General features: G+C 40.9%; 2 protein-coding genes across 7 annotated transcripts in view; one reads left to right on the top strand and one right to left on the bottom strand.

Moving 5' to 3' along the window:
• The window catches only part of ASH1L (ASH1 like histone lysine methyltransferase), a 206,190-nt gene extending 197,347 nt beyond the window's left edge, over nucleotides 1–8,843 (bottom strand). For 3 of the 4 annotated variants that reach the window (XM_082650630.1, XM_082650633.1, XM_082650631.1), the window contains exons 1-2: nucleotides 8,790–8,843; nucleotides 8,185–8,324 (exon numbers count right to left, since the gene is read on the bottom strand). The gene's annotated coding sequence lies outside the window, so the exon portion shown is untranslated. The remainder of the gene's footprint in view (nucleotides 1–8,184; nucleotides 8,325–8,789) is intronic. The other variant, XM_082650632.1, reaches the window with a different exon arrangement.
• Nucleotides 8,844–8,991: 148 nt separating this feature from the next.
• Nucleotides 8,992–17,682, top strand: part of DAP3 (death associated protein 3) — a gene marked incomplete at its 5' end in the record, with an annotated part of 29,339 nt that continues 20,648 nt past the window's right edge. The window contains one exon of one of the 3 annotated variants that reach the window (XM_082650666.1): nucleotides 8,992–9,329. Coding sequence is in view for 2 of the 3 variants with exons in the window: in XM_082650667.1 (XP_082506793.1) it covers nucleotides 9,363–9,414 (52 nt within the window). Of the gene's footprint in view, nucleotides 9,415–17,682 lie in introns of all 3 variants that reach the window. The other 2 variants (XM_082650665.1, XM_082650667.1) reach the window with 2 other exon arrangements.

Genomic DNA, 17,682 nt, shown 5'->3' with positions numbered 1-17,682 from the left:
ATCAAAGGAAATACTAATCAGCTTTTTAAAAAAATAATAAATTTATTTATTTATTTTTGGCTGAGTTGGGTCTTCGTTGCAGTGCGCGGGCTTATTGCTGTGGCTTCTCTTGTTGCAGAGCACAGGCTCTAGGCGTGTGGGCTTCAGTAGTTGTGGCACATGGGCTCAGTAGTTTTGGTTCACAGGCTCTAGAGCGCAGGCTCAGTAGTTGTGGCACATGGGCTCAGTTGCTCCACAGCATTTGGGATCTTCCCAGAGCAGGGCGAGAACCCGTAGCCCCTGCATTGGCAGGCGGATTCTTAACCACTGCGCCACCAGGGAAGTCCTGTGATCAGCTTTAAAAAGAGAACTGTCATAACTAAACCCAATTCTGTTCAAAGACTTAAGGTTCTCCACCCCAAAATATTCACACAGTGAGATATATTCCTGTTCACTTTGGAGACAAATCCTTGATTTGGTAAGAAGGTAAAATGAAGCCAAACACAAACACCTAACCTGGAGTTAAGTGGAAAAAAACAAAAGTAGAATTCACATGTGAGGAAAATAAGATAAACCAAGAATCAGGAAAAAACATGTATACATGTAAATAAGTTGTTTATACACACTTTCACAAATATATTTTACATATTCTTACCTCCTATAGGAAATATATATAAGGGAGGTCATTTGCTTTCCTTAAAAAATTTCTCTTTTCAGGAAATGAAATAACAGCAAATCTGTATTATGCACTTGCTACATGACACAAATTAAGCTAAGAACTTACACATATTACCTCATACAATCCTCCAACAATCCTTTGCTATAAGTATTACCATCATTTTACAGTCAAGGAAACCAAAGACCATAAGTATTTTATTATTTTGCTAAAGGTTACATAGTAAGTAGCAAAACTGGAATCTGAGCGTACTCAATTTGATTTCTTTTTGGTCCACACTGCGTGGCTTGCTGGATCTTAGTTCACCGACCAGGGATTGAACCCGTGCCCGCTGCAGTGGAAGCGCAGAGTCTTAACCACTGGACCACCAGGAAAATCCCTCAATCAGATTTTAGAGTCCACAGTCTTAACCACTATTTGAAATTTGCAACAAATTGAGGAGAAATATACCAATGTGGAGGCTGGGAGATTTTTCATTATTAAGAAAAGCAATTACACATTATTTTATTTGCCTGGGTAACTACTGTAGACAAGGTCCGATTAATTAAAATGCTGAAGGAGTGTATTCTAGTAAAAATTTTCTGAGTAACTAAAAGAGAACCAATTATTTTCTTCATTTGAATCTTTGTTAAAATTACCTTTAACTGTAAGAATATACTATTTTGTGTAAGTAGAGTGTACTGAACATAGTTCAATCTTTATTTTTTTGATGATCTCTAAGCACAAAAGCCAACCTTATATAGCACTGAAGACACAGGAAATCATAGGGGAATGGGTGGAAAGTTCTATAGTGATTCAAATTACAGTCCCCTGAACTCATTCTGCTATGATATATTCACTTTCATACCCTTGCAGATGATCTTCCTCTACCTAGAATGCTCTTGCTATACCTTATTGAATAACTCATATTTATCCTTTAAAACCTGTCTCTTCCCACTGGTCAGAAGCCATCCCTAACCTTTCCTTTCTCCCCACAGACTTAATAACTTTCTCCCCTCTCTACCTGGGAGAAATGTATTACATCATATATTAAGTTTGTTAACATGATGTTCCTCTTACTAGATTCACAATTCGCTTCAGGCAAAAAACAAACCAAAAAAAAATCCTAATTTTTTCCCCAACACCTAAGCACAGAAATGCTAATGGAGTAAGTACTGAAAAAATGTTAGTTGGCTGAATGATGGATGAATCAATGAACAAACAGAAGAATTACTGTTCAGAAGAAATTAAACGCTGATTTGCTCTACACTTGAGGGGGTTTTATCCCCTTAAACACACACTCAGAATTATTTTTATAATTAACTTAAATCTCTAACTAATTGCAGTCTTAAGGTGATTGCTCTTTTTTCTTTGATACGCTTCTGCACCTAAACTTTAACTTTCTAACTTGTGTTACCATTTAGTTATCAATCATATACATGGAATCTCTACTTGTTTGAGATTCTTATTCTCCAATCTTTGTATTCTCATATACATATATTATATATATAAAATACTGTTCAACCCATAATGATTATACATGATTAATTCACTCCTCCATTTTCTCAAATGTCAGAATTAGTAGTTTTTCTTTCGAAGACAATCTTTTAAATTCTTTCCATTAAGCCCTGTTAAGCTTTAAATGTTACTATTTAAACTCTAGGGCTTTCATTTTCAGCAGTGCTGAATTTAAGAAACCTTATCATAAGGAATGTCTCTACCACATTCTCAATGTCATTTACACCAAGAAGCCATGATATAGCTCCTTTATAATCTGACACACTGTCCACCTGTGGTCTTAGGACAAATAAAACTGAATGAGGGGCTTCCCTGGTGGTGCAGTGGTTGAGAGTCCGCCCACCGATGCAGGAGACACGGGTTCGTGCCCTGGTCCGGGAAGATCCCACATGCTGTGGAGTGGCTGGGCCCGTGAGCCACGGCCACTGAGCCTGCGCGTCCAGAGCCTGTGCTCCACAACGGGAGACGCCACAACAGTGAGAGGCCCGCGTACCGCAAAAAAAAAAAAAAAAAAAAAAACTGAATGAGAGGAGTGATTTGGTATCAAGTGTAGAAAAGATAGAACAAAATGTAAAACAAGAAGATTAAGTCAAAGATTCATGATTTATTTACTGTGGGACTATAACAAAAGAAGTAACAAAAGATAAGTTGACCAAATTTTCATTAGTGATGGAATGCACATTCATCTGTCAGCCTTTTCTGGAAGGAAAGGATATACATCTATATTCTACTTTACTGGCAACCACTTCAAATCTCTATACTCTGTTTCATCTTCATAACTCAATAGGAATATTTACTTTCTTTTTCTACAGTATTTCTACTCATCATAACCATGCTCTGTAACATGGTTCATATTTAGCAGTTTAAGCAATGAAATGTATTTTGTGGGTTTTTTTGATATGTATTTTCAAACATCCACAAACAGAATTTCAAAACTCAAAACAAGGTGTATTTCATTCTCTTTATAAAGCAAGTTGATTTTAGACCAATTTCAGCTCCTATTCAACATCACCAGTATCATCTGATTTCATTGTGGTAACTAGATCCAGTTAGAAAATCAAGAGGAACCAAGAGCAACCAGGAAATGTTTTCAGCATCTTGTCACTATGACTAAAAAAACAAAACAAACAAAAGAACTAAGAGACATTATTTCTCACTCGTGTGTTTGAAAAAAGCTGATAAACTTTTCTAGGAAACATAGCAACTAACTGCATTTTTCAATGCAAACATCTAAAGACAGTGAGGTAAATTTCTATTCAGCTCATTTCTTTTAGTTTGCAGAGGGAATTCCTATTGACAGGTAATACAGATTGCAAGTATTTGGTATGAGTAGTGAAGTTCCAACTATCATCAGATAGTTTATTTGAAAAGTTATATAAACCTAACTATGGGGAAATAATTCCCCACTTAAGAGTTAAAAGAATGTACACACTGAATTTATGGATGAAGTGATATAACATCTGGAAGATTCACTTCAAAATAAGCAAAGCGAGGGAGGAGGAAGAGAGGCTAGTAGATGGGATATAGTGTGATAACTGGGTGTGAATAACTGTTGAAGCTGGATGTTAAGTACATGAGAACTCTATACTACTCTTTTCATTTCTGTATATGTTAGAAATTTTCCACACTTAAAAAAAGGAACAAAATTAAATGAAAAAAAAAAAGTATACACTCCTGTCATCAACTTGCATATGTCTGAGAGCAAATGACTAAAAACTATGGAAAGCAAAAACTATTAATGCTAAAAACAAAATTTTATATACTCTTCAAACATAAAAAAGTTAGATGCTCAATGAAGGAAACAGAACTCTGAAATAGCAATAAGATTATTAGTTAAATTTCATCATTACTTGAAGCCATAATTTATCATGTTGTGTCAACATCACACTGCCGGGACTTCCTGATGGTCCAGTGGTTAAGACACTGAGCTTCCACTGCAGGGGGCACAGGTTCAATCCCTGGTTGGAGAATTAAGATCCCTCAAGCTGGGTGGTGTGGCCAAAAAATAGAAGGAAAAAAAAAAAACACACTGCCATCAACACCCCCAATGAGACAGTCACTAAGAAAGTGATTTCTTTTTTTTTAAGAAAGTGATTTCTAAACCATGAAACGACAATTATCATTAACTAAGACGACAAATCATAAGTATGAAAATCTAACCTCTCCAAACGAAAGAATATAAACCAAATAAATTACAAGTAATTTAAAGAAGGATGATTTTTTTTAAAAAGACTAGCAATATAGCTCAAAACAAAAACTACTTTCGTTTCCCTCTCTTATGATAGCCAGGGTTAAGATATCTCATGCTTCTGGAAAGGCTGGCACAAAGCAGACCTCACAGTGGATTATAATATAAAGTAATATAAGGTGTTATGTTACCTTTAAAACACTCAGATCAACATGCATAACTCAAGAATATGAAATTATTTAATGGAGACGCACCACCTACACATATGGTAAAACTTTTCCACTGTGTGCAGGTAGATCATTTTAGGCAGGACTGAATGTGTCCAGATTCTTTATTTGTAAGGCATGGAAGACTTAGAATAAAGCCTCAAGTGGTACTGCTAATACTATAAAGACACAGTGCTTATTAGCAAGATATAGGGAAGTTATACTCCACATTTTAGAATACAACTCAAGAATAGGACATGGAAATCACTTTCTATTCTCGATCCTTAAAGATCCTGTGTATTTTTTGTAATTACTGCAAGCATTGTTTTTTTAAATTGTGAAGTATCTCATACATTATAGGAGACTATATACATATGTTATCCATATGCAGATATAGATACACTACACACACATATGACATGTTATTTAAAAAAAAAAAACAACCCATGAACCAACTACCCAAATTAAAAATTACAGAAAGTATTAAACTTTTCACAAATTTACATGACATTCTTACACAGAGGACATGACAATAAAGAGACAATCAGACCATTTTTCTTAAGATATCTCCATTATCTTACTGAATCCTGTAATCTGTACTATTAAAACACCTTTCTGAATTTCTTTTCTTTAAAAATTCAGTAATTACTTTTAATTTTCAGTACTAGATTCATGGGTAGTCTGTCAAATAGCTACTGGATTTCATCCCAGAAGTGTTGTCTATATACATGCATATCCAAAATGACATTAAGACCTTTTTACATAAACTCACTATAGAAATATATCCAAGACAAGATCAGGAATGCTACCAACATTTGCCTCCTTTTCAAAGAGTTTCTTCATCCCAAAATATCAAATGATATTAAAACACATTTTTTAAGCTACAAAGTTGCATACAGAATGTGAAGACTTTGTAACTTCCTAAGAATAATAGCAAAACCTCTCTGCAACTAAGTCATGAAATCTCAACTTCTAGGAACATGCTTCAATCCACCTTGCCCTTTAGAAAGCCCCCACTATCACGCAATTCATAGCTTCAACAGGATTAGAATAGCTTCAAGGACAGAAGCCATATATTATTCATCTTTGTGTCCCCTGCATAAAAATAACTCAATAACGTTTGTTATAACTAAGATAAATGCCAGGAGATGAGCTTCAAAACACCTCAGTCCCAATGCAAAACTGGAAAGAGATGAGTTTGAGAATACAAATTATTATAATGAAAAAGAATAAAGCTATAAACATTTGTGTTATATTCTCTTATCACCTAATTCAGAATCATGTATTAACACTGGAGAAATCAATCTGCAAAGAATAAAAAACAAAGAATAAAAAACAAAGATCTTAAAGTTCTCCTTATCGTCAGCATGCTCAAACACTGTCAAAGAACCTCTCACCTGAAACTCGTACCAACATCTCTACCCCCAAACAAAGCTATTTTTTTAAAAAAAAAGCTTTTAAATGAGACCTGAATATAAATTGGTTCTATCAATACTTCACTATAATTTAAGTTTCTGAAATTTGTATGCCTAATTCGTGCGACTGTGCTCATGCTCATTTTCTACAGTGAGGGTTTTTTCAACAGATTCTCAGAAGAATAAGTGACCCCAAAAAACTTTTAAGAACTGCTAATCTAGCAAATCAAAAACATTCCATTTTCCAAGAAATAGTTAAGTTGGCTTAATTCAAGTATTCTTCCCTCATATTCATAGAGGGGATCCTTAGTACAAAATTAGCCTCTGGAAGAATTTCTTCAGCCAAGCCAAAAAGTTCCAATATCCACAGGCACAAACATCAACAATTCCAGATCCCAAAAACAGTTTACTTGGAAATGCCAAAAGAAAATGCAAAAGGTGGCACACTGTACCACAAACTGGTCACCCTGTTAGATGCTTAAATACACCTGTATCCTTCCATATTAAAATGTCTGGAAGATCTAAATTCCCTCCAAACTGAATAGGCTTTTTAGGAAGGTTTTCTAGTTTCAACTCCACACTGACCTGTGAGCCTCACTCGACTCAATACGTATCACTGTCTCAATATTTATCACTGTCAAAGACAAATCCCCTCATATGTACCCAGGCTGTTTCAACAGGGTCACCTTGATTATTCCCACACCAAGGCAGGGAGCATTTATTGAAGAGTTATTCAACAAATATTTGTTGAATGAATGAAAGAAGATCCTTCCTCCCTTAAAGTTAAGCTGTCAGCCCCCATGCAGCTGCTATGGTACAAGTTAAACATGCCTCCCTCAAACATACAAGCTAAAGTGTCAGAAATGCTATCCTTCCTCCATAAGCAGAAAGTAACAGAGTCATGGAATACCCATTTCTCACAGGCTAACCTGGCAAGGACAACCTATGTTCTGTCTGACACAACTGATCTCTACCGAATACCATCCAACCAGTCAATATGCCCCTATCTTTCCAATAAACTCAGATCTGCCTGACAAAGACCTCCCGAGACGCCATGGTATGGTGAATATACTACTGAATTAGTAGTCAAAATATCTGTTATAGACCCAAGTTTGTCACCAATTTAACACATGACATTGGAAAAATTATCTCTTTATGCCTCAATTTGCTATTTTGTAAAATGGGAGGAAACACCCATCCCACCATTCTCACAGAGATTTATTTAGGATCACAAACAAACTGCAAGAGCATTCTGAACAATAAAAAAGCTTTATTCCATTATAAAGTGTTAATATAAACTCAGATCAACAAGAAGGCCATCCATTCTTTATACCCTCATAGTAATTGTTCAAGTAAAAATGTTCTGGGCCTTCACATCTACACAGTTCACCCTATTCTGAGGAACAGACTATTCTTAAGAAGAACTGGCTATGACAAGTTTCTCCCATCCCTGACCCCACATTTACATGCTGTATTTCTAAAATACTGCCATGACTTCTCTTTCCCAGCAAGTATTAAGGCACTCCCAAACCCTAAAATACACATACATATCAACCAGCAGGGAACACCCCAAGTTTTATTTTTAAAATAAACTAACTTATAAGTGGAACTCCATTACACTTATACAAATACAAGCAAACTCTTCCGGAACACTTTCCTTCCTCGCATACACACACAAACACAGCCGCTATACACCAACATACCATCTGTCTTCTAGACCAAAAACATGTCTTTCAATGCACAAATTAGCCAGTAACATTTATTAAACTTGTAACACTGAGATCATTCTATCCTTCCTACATACAGTTCAGCGTGTCAGGGACACCACAGATCTGATCGTACACGTAAACTACCCTCAGAAGATCTTTCCTCCTGCCGCTCTTATCCCTTAAACGAAACAAACAGGACTATGGGGGATGCCCCAATCCTACCTCCACAACAAACTAACCTGTCAGGGGCACAGCGACTCCGCCTCCACTCGCTTACTTTCCCGCCCCCTCCCCCAAGCCAGGAGTCCGCCTGTCAGGGACACCCCTTCACCCCCGCCAGGAGGGACTTCCCGGTAAGCTCAGGATCCCCTTCCCTACTCTCCCCTCCCCCATCCTTACCACCGCTCTCCCGGAGGTCCAGGTCCGGGAGATGACAGTAGCTCCCAGGAAGCCAAGGACTAAGTCGCTGAGGGAGTACCTAGGCCCAAAGGCCTCCCCAGGCGGTTCTACTCACCGTGTCAGAGGCCGAGGCCGAGAGAGATGAGAGTGCAGGGAAGTGGGGAAGAGGGGGCGGCCGCCACCAGGCTCCTCCGCTTCCCTTGGTCCACAGCGGATCCCTCCCGCTTGTCAGGAGGCGGCCAGCGGGTGAGCGGACTGGCGGAAATGCGAGAGAGGAGAGGGGAAAGGCGTGGGGCTAAGCGGGGGAAACTAAGGGGAGGCGGGTCCCGCAACCGAGACGAGGATCGTCTCCCCCTCCGCAAAGCGAACCCAAAATGGCGGCGGGAGCGGCGGCGGCAGAGCGGCGGCGGCGGCGGCAGCTCCTTGGGAGGGAGGGAGCGAAGGGCGCCTCGTGCCCCCCCACCTCCCACTCCTCCCTCCTCGCGTTTTCCCCCTTCGTCCTCCCCCCTCACCCGACCCGGGCGGCGGAGCGCGCACGGCCGCCCGCACGCGCCAGAGTGTATCTGGGCTCGTCGCTCGCTGCTCCCACCAACCACCGCCTTCGGCCGCCTTGCGCGCCCGCCAGCCAGTACGCACTCGCTCTGGGGCGCCTCCTCGCACAGTCCCCCACTTCCCCTTGGCCCCTGTCAAGCCAGCTCTACCGCGGGCCCTCACGCGTACCTTCGGCAGCGAGAGCCCAAGCCTCCTCCTCCACCTCCTCTCCTCTCCTCCCCCCCTTCCCCGCCCCCACTGCCACCAACCGCCGCCACTGCCGCCGCCGCCTCCTCCTCCGCCGGCCCCCCCCCACAAACCCTCCACCCCTCGCGCGTGCGCCTCCCACAATCCCCCCGCGGGACTGTTCCATTCCTGTCGGCTGCAGAAGCGGGGGAGAAAACGACAGGCGAAGACGGCAGAGATTGCCGTTAGGACAGGAGTTACCCCGAGTGGCGGATAGACACTTATGACTACTTACCTCGCTGGCCGCGGCGCCGCGACGCCGCGGCTCCCTTCCCCTGCCTCGTCCTGGCCGCAGTGAGCTGGTTGGGGGCGGCCTAGCGCCCCTCCGCTGGCCGGTGGTTGGAGGCCGCGGCGGCTGCGCGTTGAGCAGCTTCCTGCCGTACGACCCGAGCTTGAGTCTCTGCTGCGGGACGATCGCCGAGCAACCAGCGCTTGACAGTGTCTGCGGTTTACCGGGTCGGGAGAGCTGGTCCGCGACTCTCGGTGAGGAAGTGAACCGGCACGGGGGTTGTACCCATGAGGGAAAGGAGCGGGACTCCCAGCCTCCATGAGGTAGGGAGTGAGGACAGTAGGGCCGGCAACCCTCCTAGGGGGGCTTCCCTCCGGGCTCTGTGTTGCGGACCTAGGACCCAAGAAGGAACCGGCTCAGTGGTCGGCTTTTTCTTTCTTCCTTTTTTTTTTAAACCCAGCTTAGATTTTCGAATTTCACACCACTGTCTGTACGCGATGATGTTTTTGTGCACTTTTACACAGACCTCGTGGATGGATGATGCATTTTCAACCTCATTAGGCAGCCTTATGTTAGAGGATAAGGACACCATATATTTCAAGTTCAGGTTTGGACTCGATCTCCCGTGTCTTGTGTGTCCTTCAGAAAGTTCTTCTTCTTAGTTCCTTATCAACAAGAAACGAAAAACTGAACATAAAAATTAGTTAACTCCAAATCTGCCTTCAGGGTTGGTGTGTAGTAAAATAATAAAATATGTGTAAAGTAGAATTAGCTCCTAGGCACAGGGAAAGTGCAGAGAGTTAATGTTATCGTTCACAGTACTCTTGATGTTGATAAAGTTTGTGGGTGTAATTGGTAGTTTGTGTTCTATTCTTCCAAATCGTTGGTAAAACAGTGCAAAACTAGGTCTGTCAGATTTCCGTGGTTACTGATACTTGTTTCACAAAACTCTGCATGAACATTTACTTTTTCTTGATGATTGAATTCAGGAGAACTATGGACTATTAAAATCCACAGATAATTCCAAAGCTTTCTTCTATTCTAGTAAGCGTTAGTTTCACCCAGTGGGTAAACTGAATAAATTAGGTGAGGGATCCACTTGGGTTTCCCTTTTCCTTCACATCTGTGGACTTGTAGGGATTTGGGAATAGTTTGAAAATCACTGTACTAGCTTAATCTCAAAGGCCTATTCAAGCTCTAAAGTTCAAGTAGACACTCCTAAATTTCCCCCTTAACATATTATATTTCAAAATATGGATCAGGTTTTATTTGTTTGCTTTTTTTTTTTAAAGGGAAATCCGCCTTAATTACCTCACTATATATTTGCTTTTCCTAACCTTAAGTCCCAACTTTTTCATGGAGCCATTTAGGAGCCATTGATCTTTTTTTTTATTGTGTCATGTATGCAGGTGTGTTACCCTACCAAGAACACTTTTAATTTGAGGTCAGGGACTATGTAACGTTTCTTTTATATTCTTTTGTAGTCTAGTGCAAAGCAAGTCATGGAAATGTTGAAATGAATGTTAGATACTTAAAATATGAGAAGAGAAAGAGAATTAACATTTGTGGAATACCATGCCAAGAGAACTTGTGTTCCTGTTTAATCCTTATACAACACTTTGAAATAGATCATCTTACCCCCATTTTACAGATGAGAAGGCTGAGGCTCAAGGAAGTTGGGTAACTGTCTTTAGACTTCAATTTGCCTGTCTCTTAAAAACTTAACTTTTTTCACTATACCACATTGCCTTCATAGTAAATTTCTCATTAGCAACATAATTGCATATGCTAAAAAGAAAAAACACCTTTAATGGAATTCCACTACACTTGTATATAAAGAAAGTTACTTACAGTCTCTGTCTTTAACTAGCTTTGGGTAACTGCACTGATTCATGAATTGTCAGCTAACTATAGACAAGTAAGATCGTATTCAGTTCTTTTATGCTCCAGTGCCTACCAGAGACTAAGATATATTAAGTGCTCAATAAAATGACCTTATTGAATGAATGAACCCTGAATTATTTGAACCAAGGATGGTATGGAAAACAGAATAATGGTTCCTCTCCAAAGATGTCCGTGTCCTAATCCCTGGAACCAGTAAACACATTATGTTACATGGCAGAAGGAAATTAAGGTTACTAATCAGCTAACCTGAAAATAGGGAGATTATCCTGAATTATCTTGTAGACCCACTGTAATTACAAGAGTTCTTTAAAGGTGGAAGAGGGAGACCAGAGACTGTCAGAGTGAGGCAGTAAGACATAGACTTGACCAACTGTTGTAGGCTTTGAAGGTGAAAGGGCAACCTCTAAAACCTAGAGAAGTCAAGAAAACAGATTCTCTCTTAGAGCATCCAGAAAGAACACAGTCCTGCCGACACTTTGATTTTGGAATTCTAAACCACAGAACTCTAAGATGACAAATTTGTGTTGTTTTATGACACCAAGTTTGTGGTAATTTGTTACAGCAGCAGTGCATGTTGGGTCTGTTTCTTTTACTTTAACCTTTGTTTTCCGCTGTTGTTGTTCACTAAAAGGATACTGTCTATACATAATGGCCTGCCTCGGGGAACCGGCCCCAAATGCCTGAATGTTAAACCAAAGGGAAACATTTGGTTTGTTCAGGGAAACATCCGGCCCCTGTCCACCTGTGGATGGCTACAAGAAAGAAGAAATTAACACCTCCCCTCCCCGAGGCTGGCCATTCCAGGTGATATTTGCAAAACTTATGGCCTTTTTACTTCCTCATCTCCTCCCCTTCTCTGTGCTGTGAAAGAAACTGGCATCCAAACCCGGATAAGATAGTTATTTTGAGACTTTAGTCTGCCATCTTGGTCTGCCGGCTTTCCGAATAAAGTCATATTCCTTGTCTCAACACCTTGTCTCCGACTTGTTGACCTGTCATGCAGCGAGCAGAGCGAGCTTGGACTCCATTGCTGGGTCATTTGGTAAATCCACATTTAAACTTTTGAGGAAATACCAAACAGTTTTCCAAAGTGGCTGCACCATTTTACAGTTCCAGCAGCAATGTATGAGGATTCCAATTTTTCTACATCCTCCCCATTACTTGTTATTGTCTGTTCTTTTTGATATTAGCTATCCTTGTGAGTGTGAAGTGGTATCATATTGTGTTTTTGATTTGCATTTTCCTAATGACTAATGGTGTTGAGCATCTTTTCATGTGCTTATTGGCCATTGTGTATCTTCTTTGGAGAAACTTTAAGTTCTTTGCCCATTTTTGAGTTACATTTTCTTTTTATTGTTGAGTTGTAAAGAGTTCTTTGTATAATATATTATGGATATAAGTCCTTTATTAGATATATAACTTGCAAATCTTTTCTGCCATTCTGTGGGTTGTCCTTTACTTTCTTTTTTTTTTTTTTTTTTTTTGGCTACGCTGAGAGGCTTGCTGGATCTTAGTTACTCCACCAGGGATTGAACCAAGCCCTGGCTATGAAAGCACTGAGTCCTGACCACTGGACTGCCAGAGGATTTCCTGTCTTTTACTTTCTTGATGGTATCCTTTGAAGCAGAAATTTTTAATTTCGATGAAGTCCAAGTATCTTTTTTATTTTTGTTACTTCTGGCATCATTAAGAAACCATTGCCTAATCCAAGGTCGTGGAGATTTATTCCTATATGTGTTCGAAGAGTTTCATAGTTTTAGCACTTTGATTTAGGTCTGTGATGTATTTTGAGTCAATTTTTGTGTGTGATGTGAGGTAGGGGTCCAATTTCATTCTTTTACTTGTAGATATTCTACTGTCCCAGCAACATTTCTTGAAAAGAAATGTGCTTTCTCCCATTGAATTTTCTTGGCACCCATGTTAAAAATCAACTGACTGTGATATAAGAGTTTATTACTGAATTCTCAACTCTGTTCCATTGATCTGTAGACATATGGGTCAGACATATATGATCTATAGGCATATGCTAATACCACACTGTCTTGATTTCTGTAGCTTTGTAAGTTTTGAAATCAGGAATGTGAGCCCTCCAACCTTGTTCTTTATTTTTCAAGGTTTTATATACTATTCTGAGTCCATTGCATTTTCATATGAATTTTGAGATCAGCTTGACAATTTCCATTAAAAGGGCTGCTGCGATTTTGTTAGATAATAATATTTGTTTAAAAAAGAAAGAAAGAAAGAACTGATGATGTTAGTAAGCTGTGTTGTCAATGAAACAGTGGTGTTATAGAATAACAAAATAGTTACTCTTGAAAATATAAAATCTAAAAACGATAGGTGAGGGTTTCCCTGGTGGTGCAGTGGTTAAGAATCCGCCTGCCAATGCAGGGGACATGGGTTTGAGCCCTGGTCCGGGAAGATCCCACATGCCGTGGAGCAACTAAGCCCATGCGTCACAACTACTGAGCCTGCACTGTAGAGCCCGCGAGCCACAACTACTGAAGCCCGTGTGCCACAACTATTGAAGCCTGTGCGCCTAGAGCCCATGCTCCGCAACAAGAGAAGCCGCCGCAGTGAGAAGCCCGCACACCACAACAAAGAGTAGCCCCCACTCTCAGCAACTAGAGAAAACCCGCGTGCAGCAGTGAAGACCCAATGCAGCCAAAAATTAAATAAATAAATTTATTTTAAAAAAAGATAGATGATAGCTGAAGAGTATTGATGAGTAATATAAAGGACTTGTATGATGATTGCTTTGAGAAACTGAAGACATTTACCCTGGAAAAGAAAAAATAGGGGACATAACTACCTTCAGTTTATCACATGGAAGGTAGCTTGTAAAACCAAAGAGAAAGGCTGGGATAGTGAATGGAAGCTACAAGGAGACATTTCACCTCAGATTGTGAAAGAACTTTACATAAAAGCAGGACTGCTTTGTGAGTTCCCCATCAGTGGAAATGTTCAGGCACTTGATAATTGATAATACAATATACACAGTGACTAATGGCAAAGGCTGCAGAGTCAAACATAGGTTTGAATTCCAGAACTGTCACTTTTAGGCTATATACCCTCGGGCAAGTTAGTCTGTCCATCCCTATTTTCACATGGATGTAATATCTACTTCATAGGATTGTGTTGTGAGACAGTGCCTATAAATTGCTTAATATAGAGCCTGTTTCTGAAAAATACTATTATTATTATTCAGATCATTGTAGCATTAATTCAGTTCTTGAACTAGATCACCTTAACCTGAAGAATTTGATTCTCCTCACACAATCTGTACACAAATGTTTCATTGCAGCTTATTCGTAATACCCAAAACCTGGAAACAGCCCAGATGTCCTTCAATGGATGAATGGTTAAACAAACAGGCACATTCATACCGTGGAATAGTACTCAGGATTAAAAGAAAAACTATTGATGCATGTAACACACAACCTAGATGAATTTCCAGAAAATTATGATGAATGGGAAAAGCTGATATTAAAAGGTTGCATACCATATGATTTCATTTATATAACATGCTTGAAATGAAAAAATTACAGAAATAGAGAACAGATTAGTGGTTGTCATGGGTTAAGGAATGGGAGGGTTGTGGGAGGGAAGTGCTGGAGGCTGTAGAAGGGCCACACGAGGGATCCTTAAAGTGATGGAAATGTTCTGTATTTTGACTGTATCAAGGTCAATATCCTGGTTGTGATATTGTACTATAGTTTTGCAAGATGTTACCATTGGAGGAAACTGGGTAAAGGATACATGGAACATGTATTATTTCTTTCACTTGCCTGTGAATATATAAATATCTCAATAGTAAATGTTTAATTTAAAAAATAATCTATGATTTTTGTGACCACTGAAGTGTTAGCATATAGCCTTTGGGATACCTTTCTAAGTTTGGTACAGGCTTTTTCTGACTTCCTTTTCAGTGTACACTTGGCCTATGTGACAGTACTTTTTTTTTTTCTTTTTAAAGAAAGAGAGCTCTAACACTAGCCAGAAAGTTTTGTCAGAAGGGTGACAGAACTTTAAATACAATAGTGAGTGAATGTCCCTTACAAGTGTACCTGAAAACACTTCAAAGGGTTTAAAGACTAAGGAATTATTTGTCTCTGGGATTTGTTTTATCCACACTTTCTTTCTTTCTTTTTTAAGATTTATTTTTTATTTATTTATTTTTGGCTGCATTGGGTCTTAGTCGTGGCATGCGGGATCTTCGTTGCAGCGTGCGGGCTTCTCTCTAGTTGTGGCATGCAGGTTTTCTCTCTCTAGTTGTGGCGTGTGGGTTCCAGAGCGCATGGGCTCTGTAATTTGCGGCTCGCAGACTCTAGTTGAGGCACGCGGCATTAGTTGCCCCGCAGCACGTGGGATCTTAGTTCCCTGACCAGGGATCGGACCCGCATCCCCTGCCTTATAAGGCGGATTCTTTACCACTGGACCACCAGGGAAGTCCCTATCCACCCTTTAAACAAAGAATGACTGGGATTGGAGGGAGGACTCTGCTTCCTTGAAATAGTAGAAATAGACAACAGGTAGAGTCTCAGAATGATGACAGTTGAACAATATTAGAGAAGTGGTTTTTTTTGTTTTTTTTCGGTACGCGGGCCTCTCACTGTTGTGGCCTCTCCCGTTGCGGAGCACAGGCTCCGGATGCGCAGGCTCAGTGGCCATGGCTCACGGGCCCAGCTGCTCCGCGGCATGTGGGATCCTCCCGGACCAGGGCACGAACCCGTGTCCCCTGCATCGGCAGGCGGACTCCCAACCACTGCGCCACCAGGGAAGCCCCATCAGTCGGTTTTAATAGGAAACCTGTCCTTTATCTGCCTTCCAGTTACAATGTGGTTAACTTGTACTCTGCAAATCGACATTCAAAGGATATGAAAAAACCGAAAGGAGAAATCATTACTCAATTTTTTCATAGTATTAGTGGCTTTGAACCTTTTTCTTGCAGTGCCCTGATTTGTATATGTCTTGGAATGTAGAATGAGCAAATATTCCATTCTTCTGCTTTCATTTGGCCTGTCAATAGGATTTTTTTCTACTTACAGATATTTTAAAGAACATGGAAAATGTGGTTTAGTCTGGATTGTCTGCTTTGAGATCAGACTTTTGAGATTCACCCCCCCCCTTTTTTCTTAAAGTATCTTCTGTTATTGTTATATAAGCCGTGTGTGTGTGTGTGTGTGTGTGTGTGTGTGTGTGTGTGTGTATGTATGTGTGTAATTTACCTTTAAAAGCAGTAGGAAAACATTGAAGGGTTTTAAGAGCCAGACTTCAGTGGAAAGGATGGATTGGAGAAGTTCAAGGATGGAGGCTAGTAGACCCAATGTTGTAATATGGATACAAGATGACAGGATACAAGATGGAAAGCTAGTCACATTTTCCTGACCAGCATTTCCCATAATCTCTAAAACATAGCCAGAGTAATGGCCTCAATGACCACAGGCATACCTGGAGGAAGAAGTAGTGACCTCAGGACCATGTCACCCACTCTTTCTAGGACACTACCTCCCTCCAGAGCTGCAGCCCACAGCTGTCTCATAACAGTGGTTGTACCAGGGCACATTGAGAAGATCTAGGGAGCAGGGTTGGGTAGGCCAGATCCTGTTGGAGTGGCATTGGGGTCTTGAGTAGTTCGGAAGTTGGGAAACTTGAGGTTAGGTAGAGGGCTTAGGGTTGGAAATCAGCTGATACAGAGGGTTAGAATTGGTATGAGAGTTAGCTGATCACGGATCGGGGAGGACAGTGTTGGAGGCAGGGAGTTGAAGTAATTGAAATAGGGGAGGATTGAGAAGAACTGGGGTTAAGAAAACTGAGCTGGTCAAAGATGGTGGTGTTGGGTACCAGGTGATGGTGGGTATAAGGTAGAGATCGATGCTGGGTAGTGTTGGGCACTGGGTGGTTGTGTCAGTCGTTGCCAAAACTACCTCCAGGTTCTGTGATTCCCTAGGAGGACTCAGAGGTCAGCACATAGTCCTACTTACAGCTATGATTTATTACAGCAAAAGGATACAGAGCAAAATCAGCACAGGGAAAAGGCACGTTGGGCAAAATCTGGAGGAAACCAGGTATAAGTTTCCAAGAGTCCTTTCCCAGTAGAATCACATTAGACACACTTGATTCCTTCAGCAAAAACTTGTGACAACACGTGAAATGTTGCCACCCAGGGAAACTATCAACAGAGTCTCAGTGCCCACGGTTTCTATTGGGGCTGGTCATATAGTCATTATCAGCCTCGCATGTAGTAAATTTCCAGACTCTCAGAAGGAAAGCAGGTGTTTAATGTAAACCATGTTGTTTGTATAAATAGTTGAGGCACAGTGACCCACTCTTACCAGTTCTGGGAATGGTGGGAACTCTCCTGAAATCCAAGTTCTGAGACACCAGCTAAAGGGCAAACTTGCAACCAGGCCTTTCTAAGGACAGCAGTCTTAGACTTGCTCTGTTAGCTCTTCTCTGCACAGTTGGATTAGGCAGCAGGTGGTGGTGGTGGGCGTTGGACAGTGGTGGACAGCAGTAGAGGCAGTGTAAGGCAGAACAAAGGAGAACCGTTGAAGAACAGGGAACAGAGGGGACCTCAACCCTGCCTGTGGCCTAGTAGAATTCATCCTCACGCCTGGGCACATGCTCACAGTCGCCACCTTACTGCACAGCAGCAGCCCTTCCACTAGCAGCCAGGAGAATGTTATTAATAGTATTTTG

This window comes from Grampus griseus (genome assembly GCF_964374135.1).
Source record: "Grampus griseus genome assembly, chromosome: 1".
Classification (NCBI taxonomy): Eukaryota; Metazoa; Chordata; class Mammalia; order Artiodactyla; family Delphinidae; genus Grampus; species Grampus griseus.
This window is presented reverse-complemented; position numbering and strand designations above follow the sequence as displayed.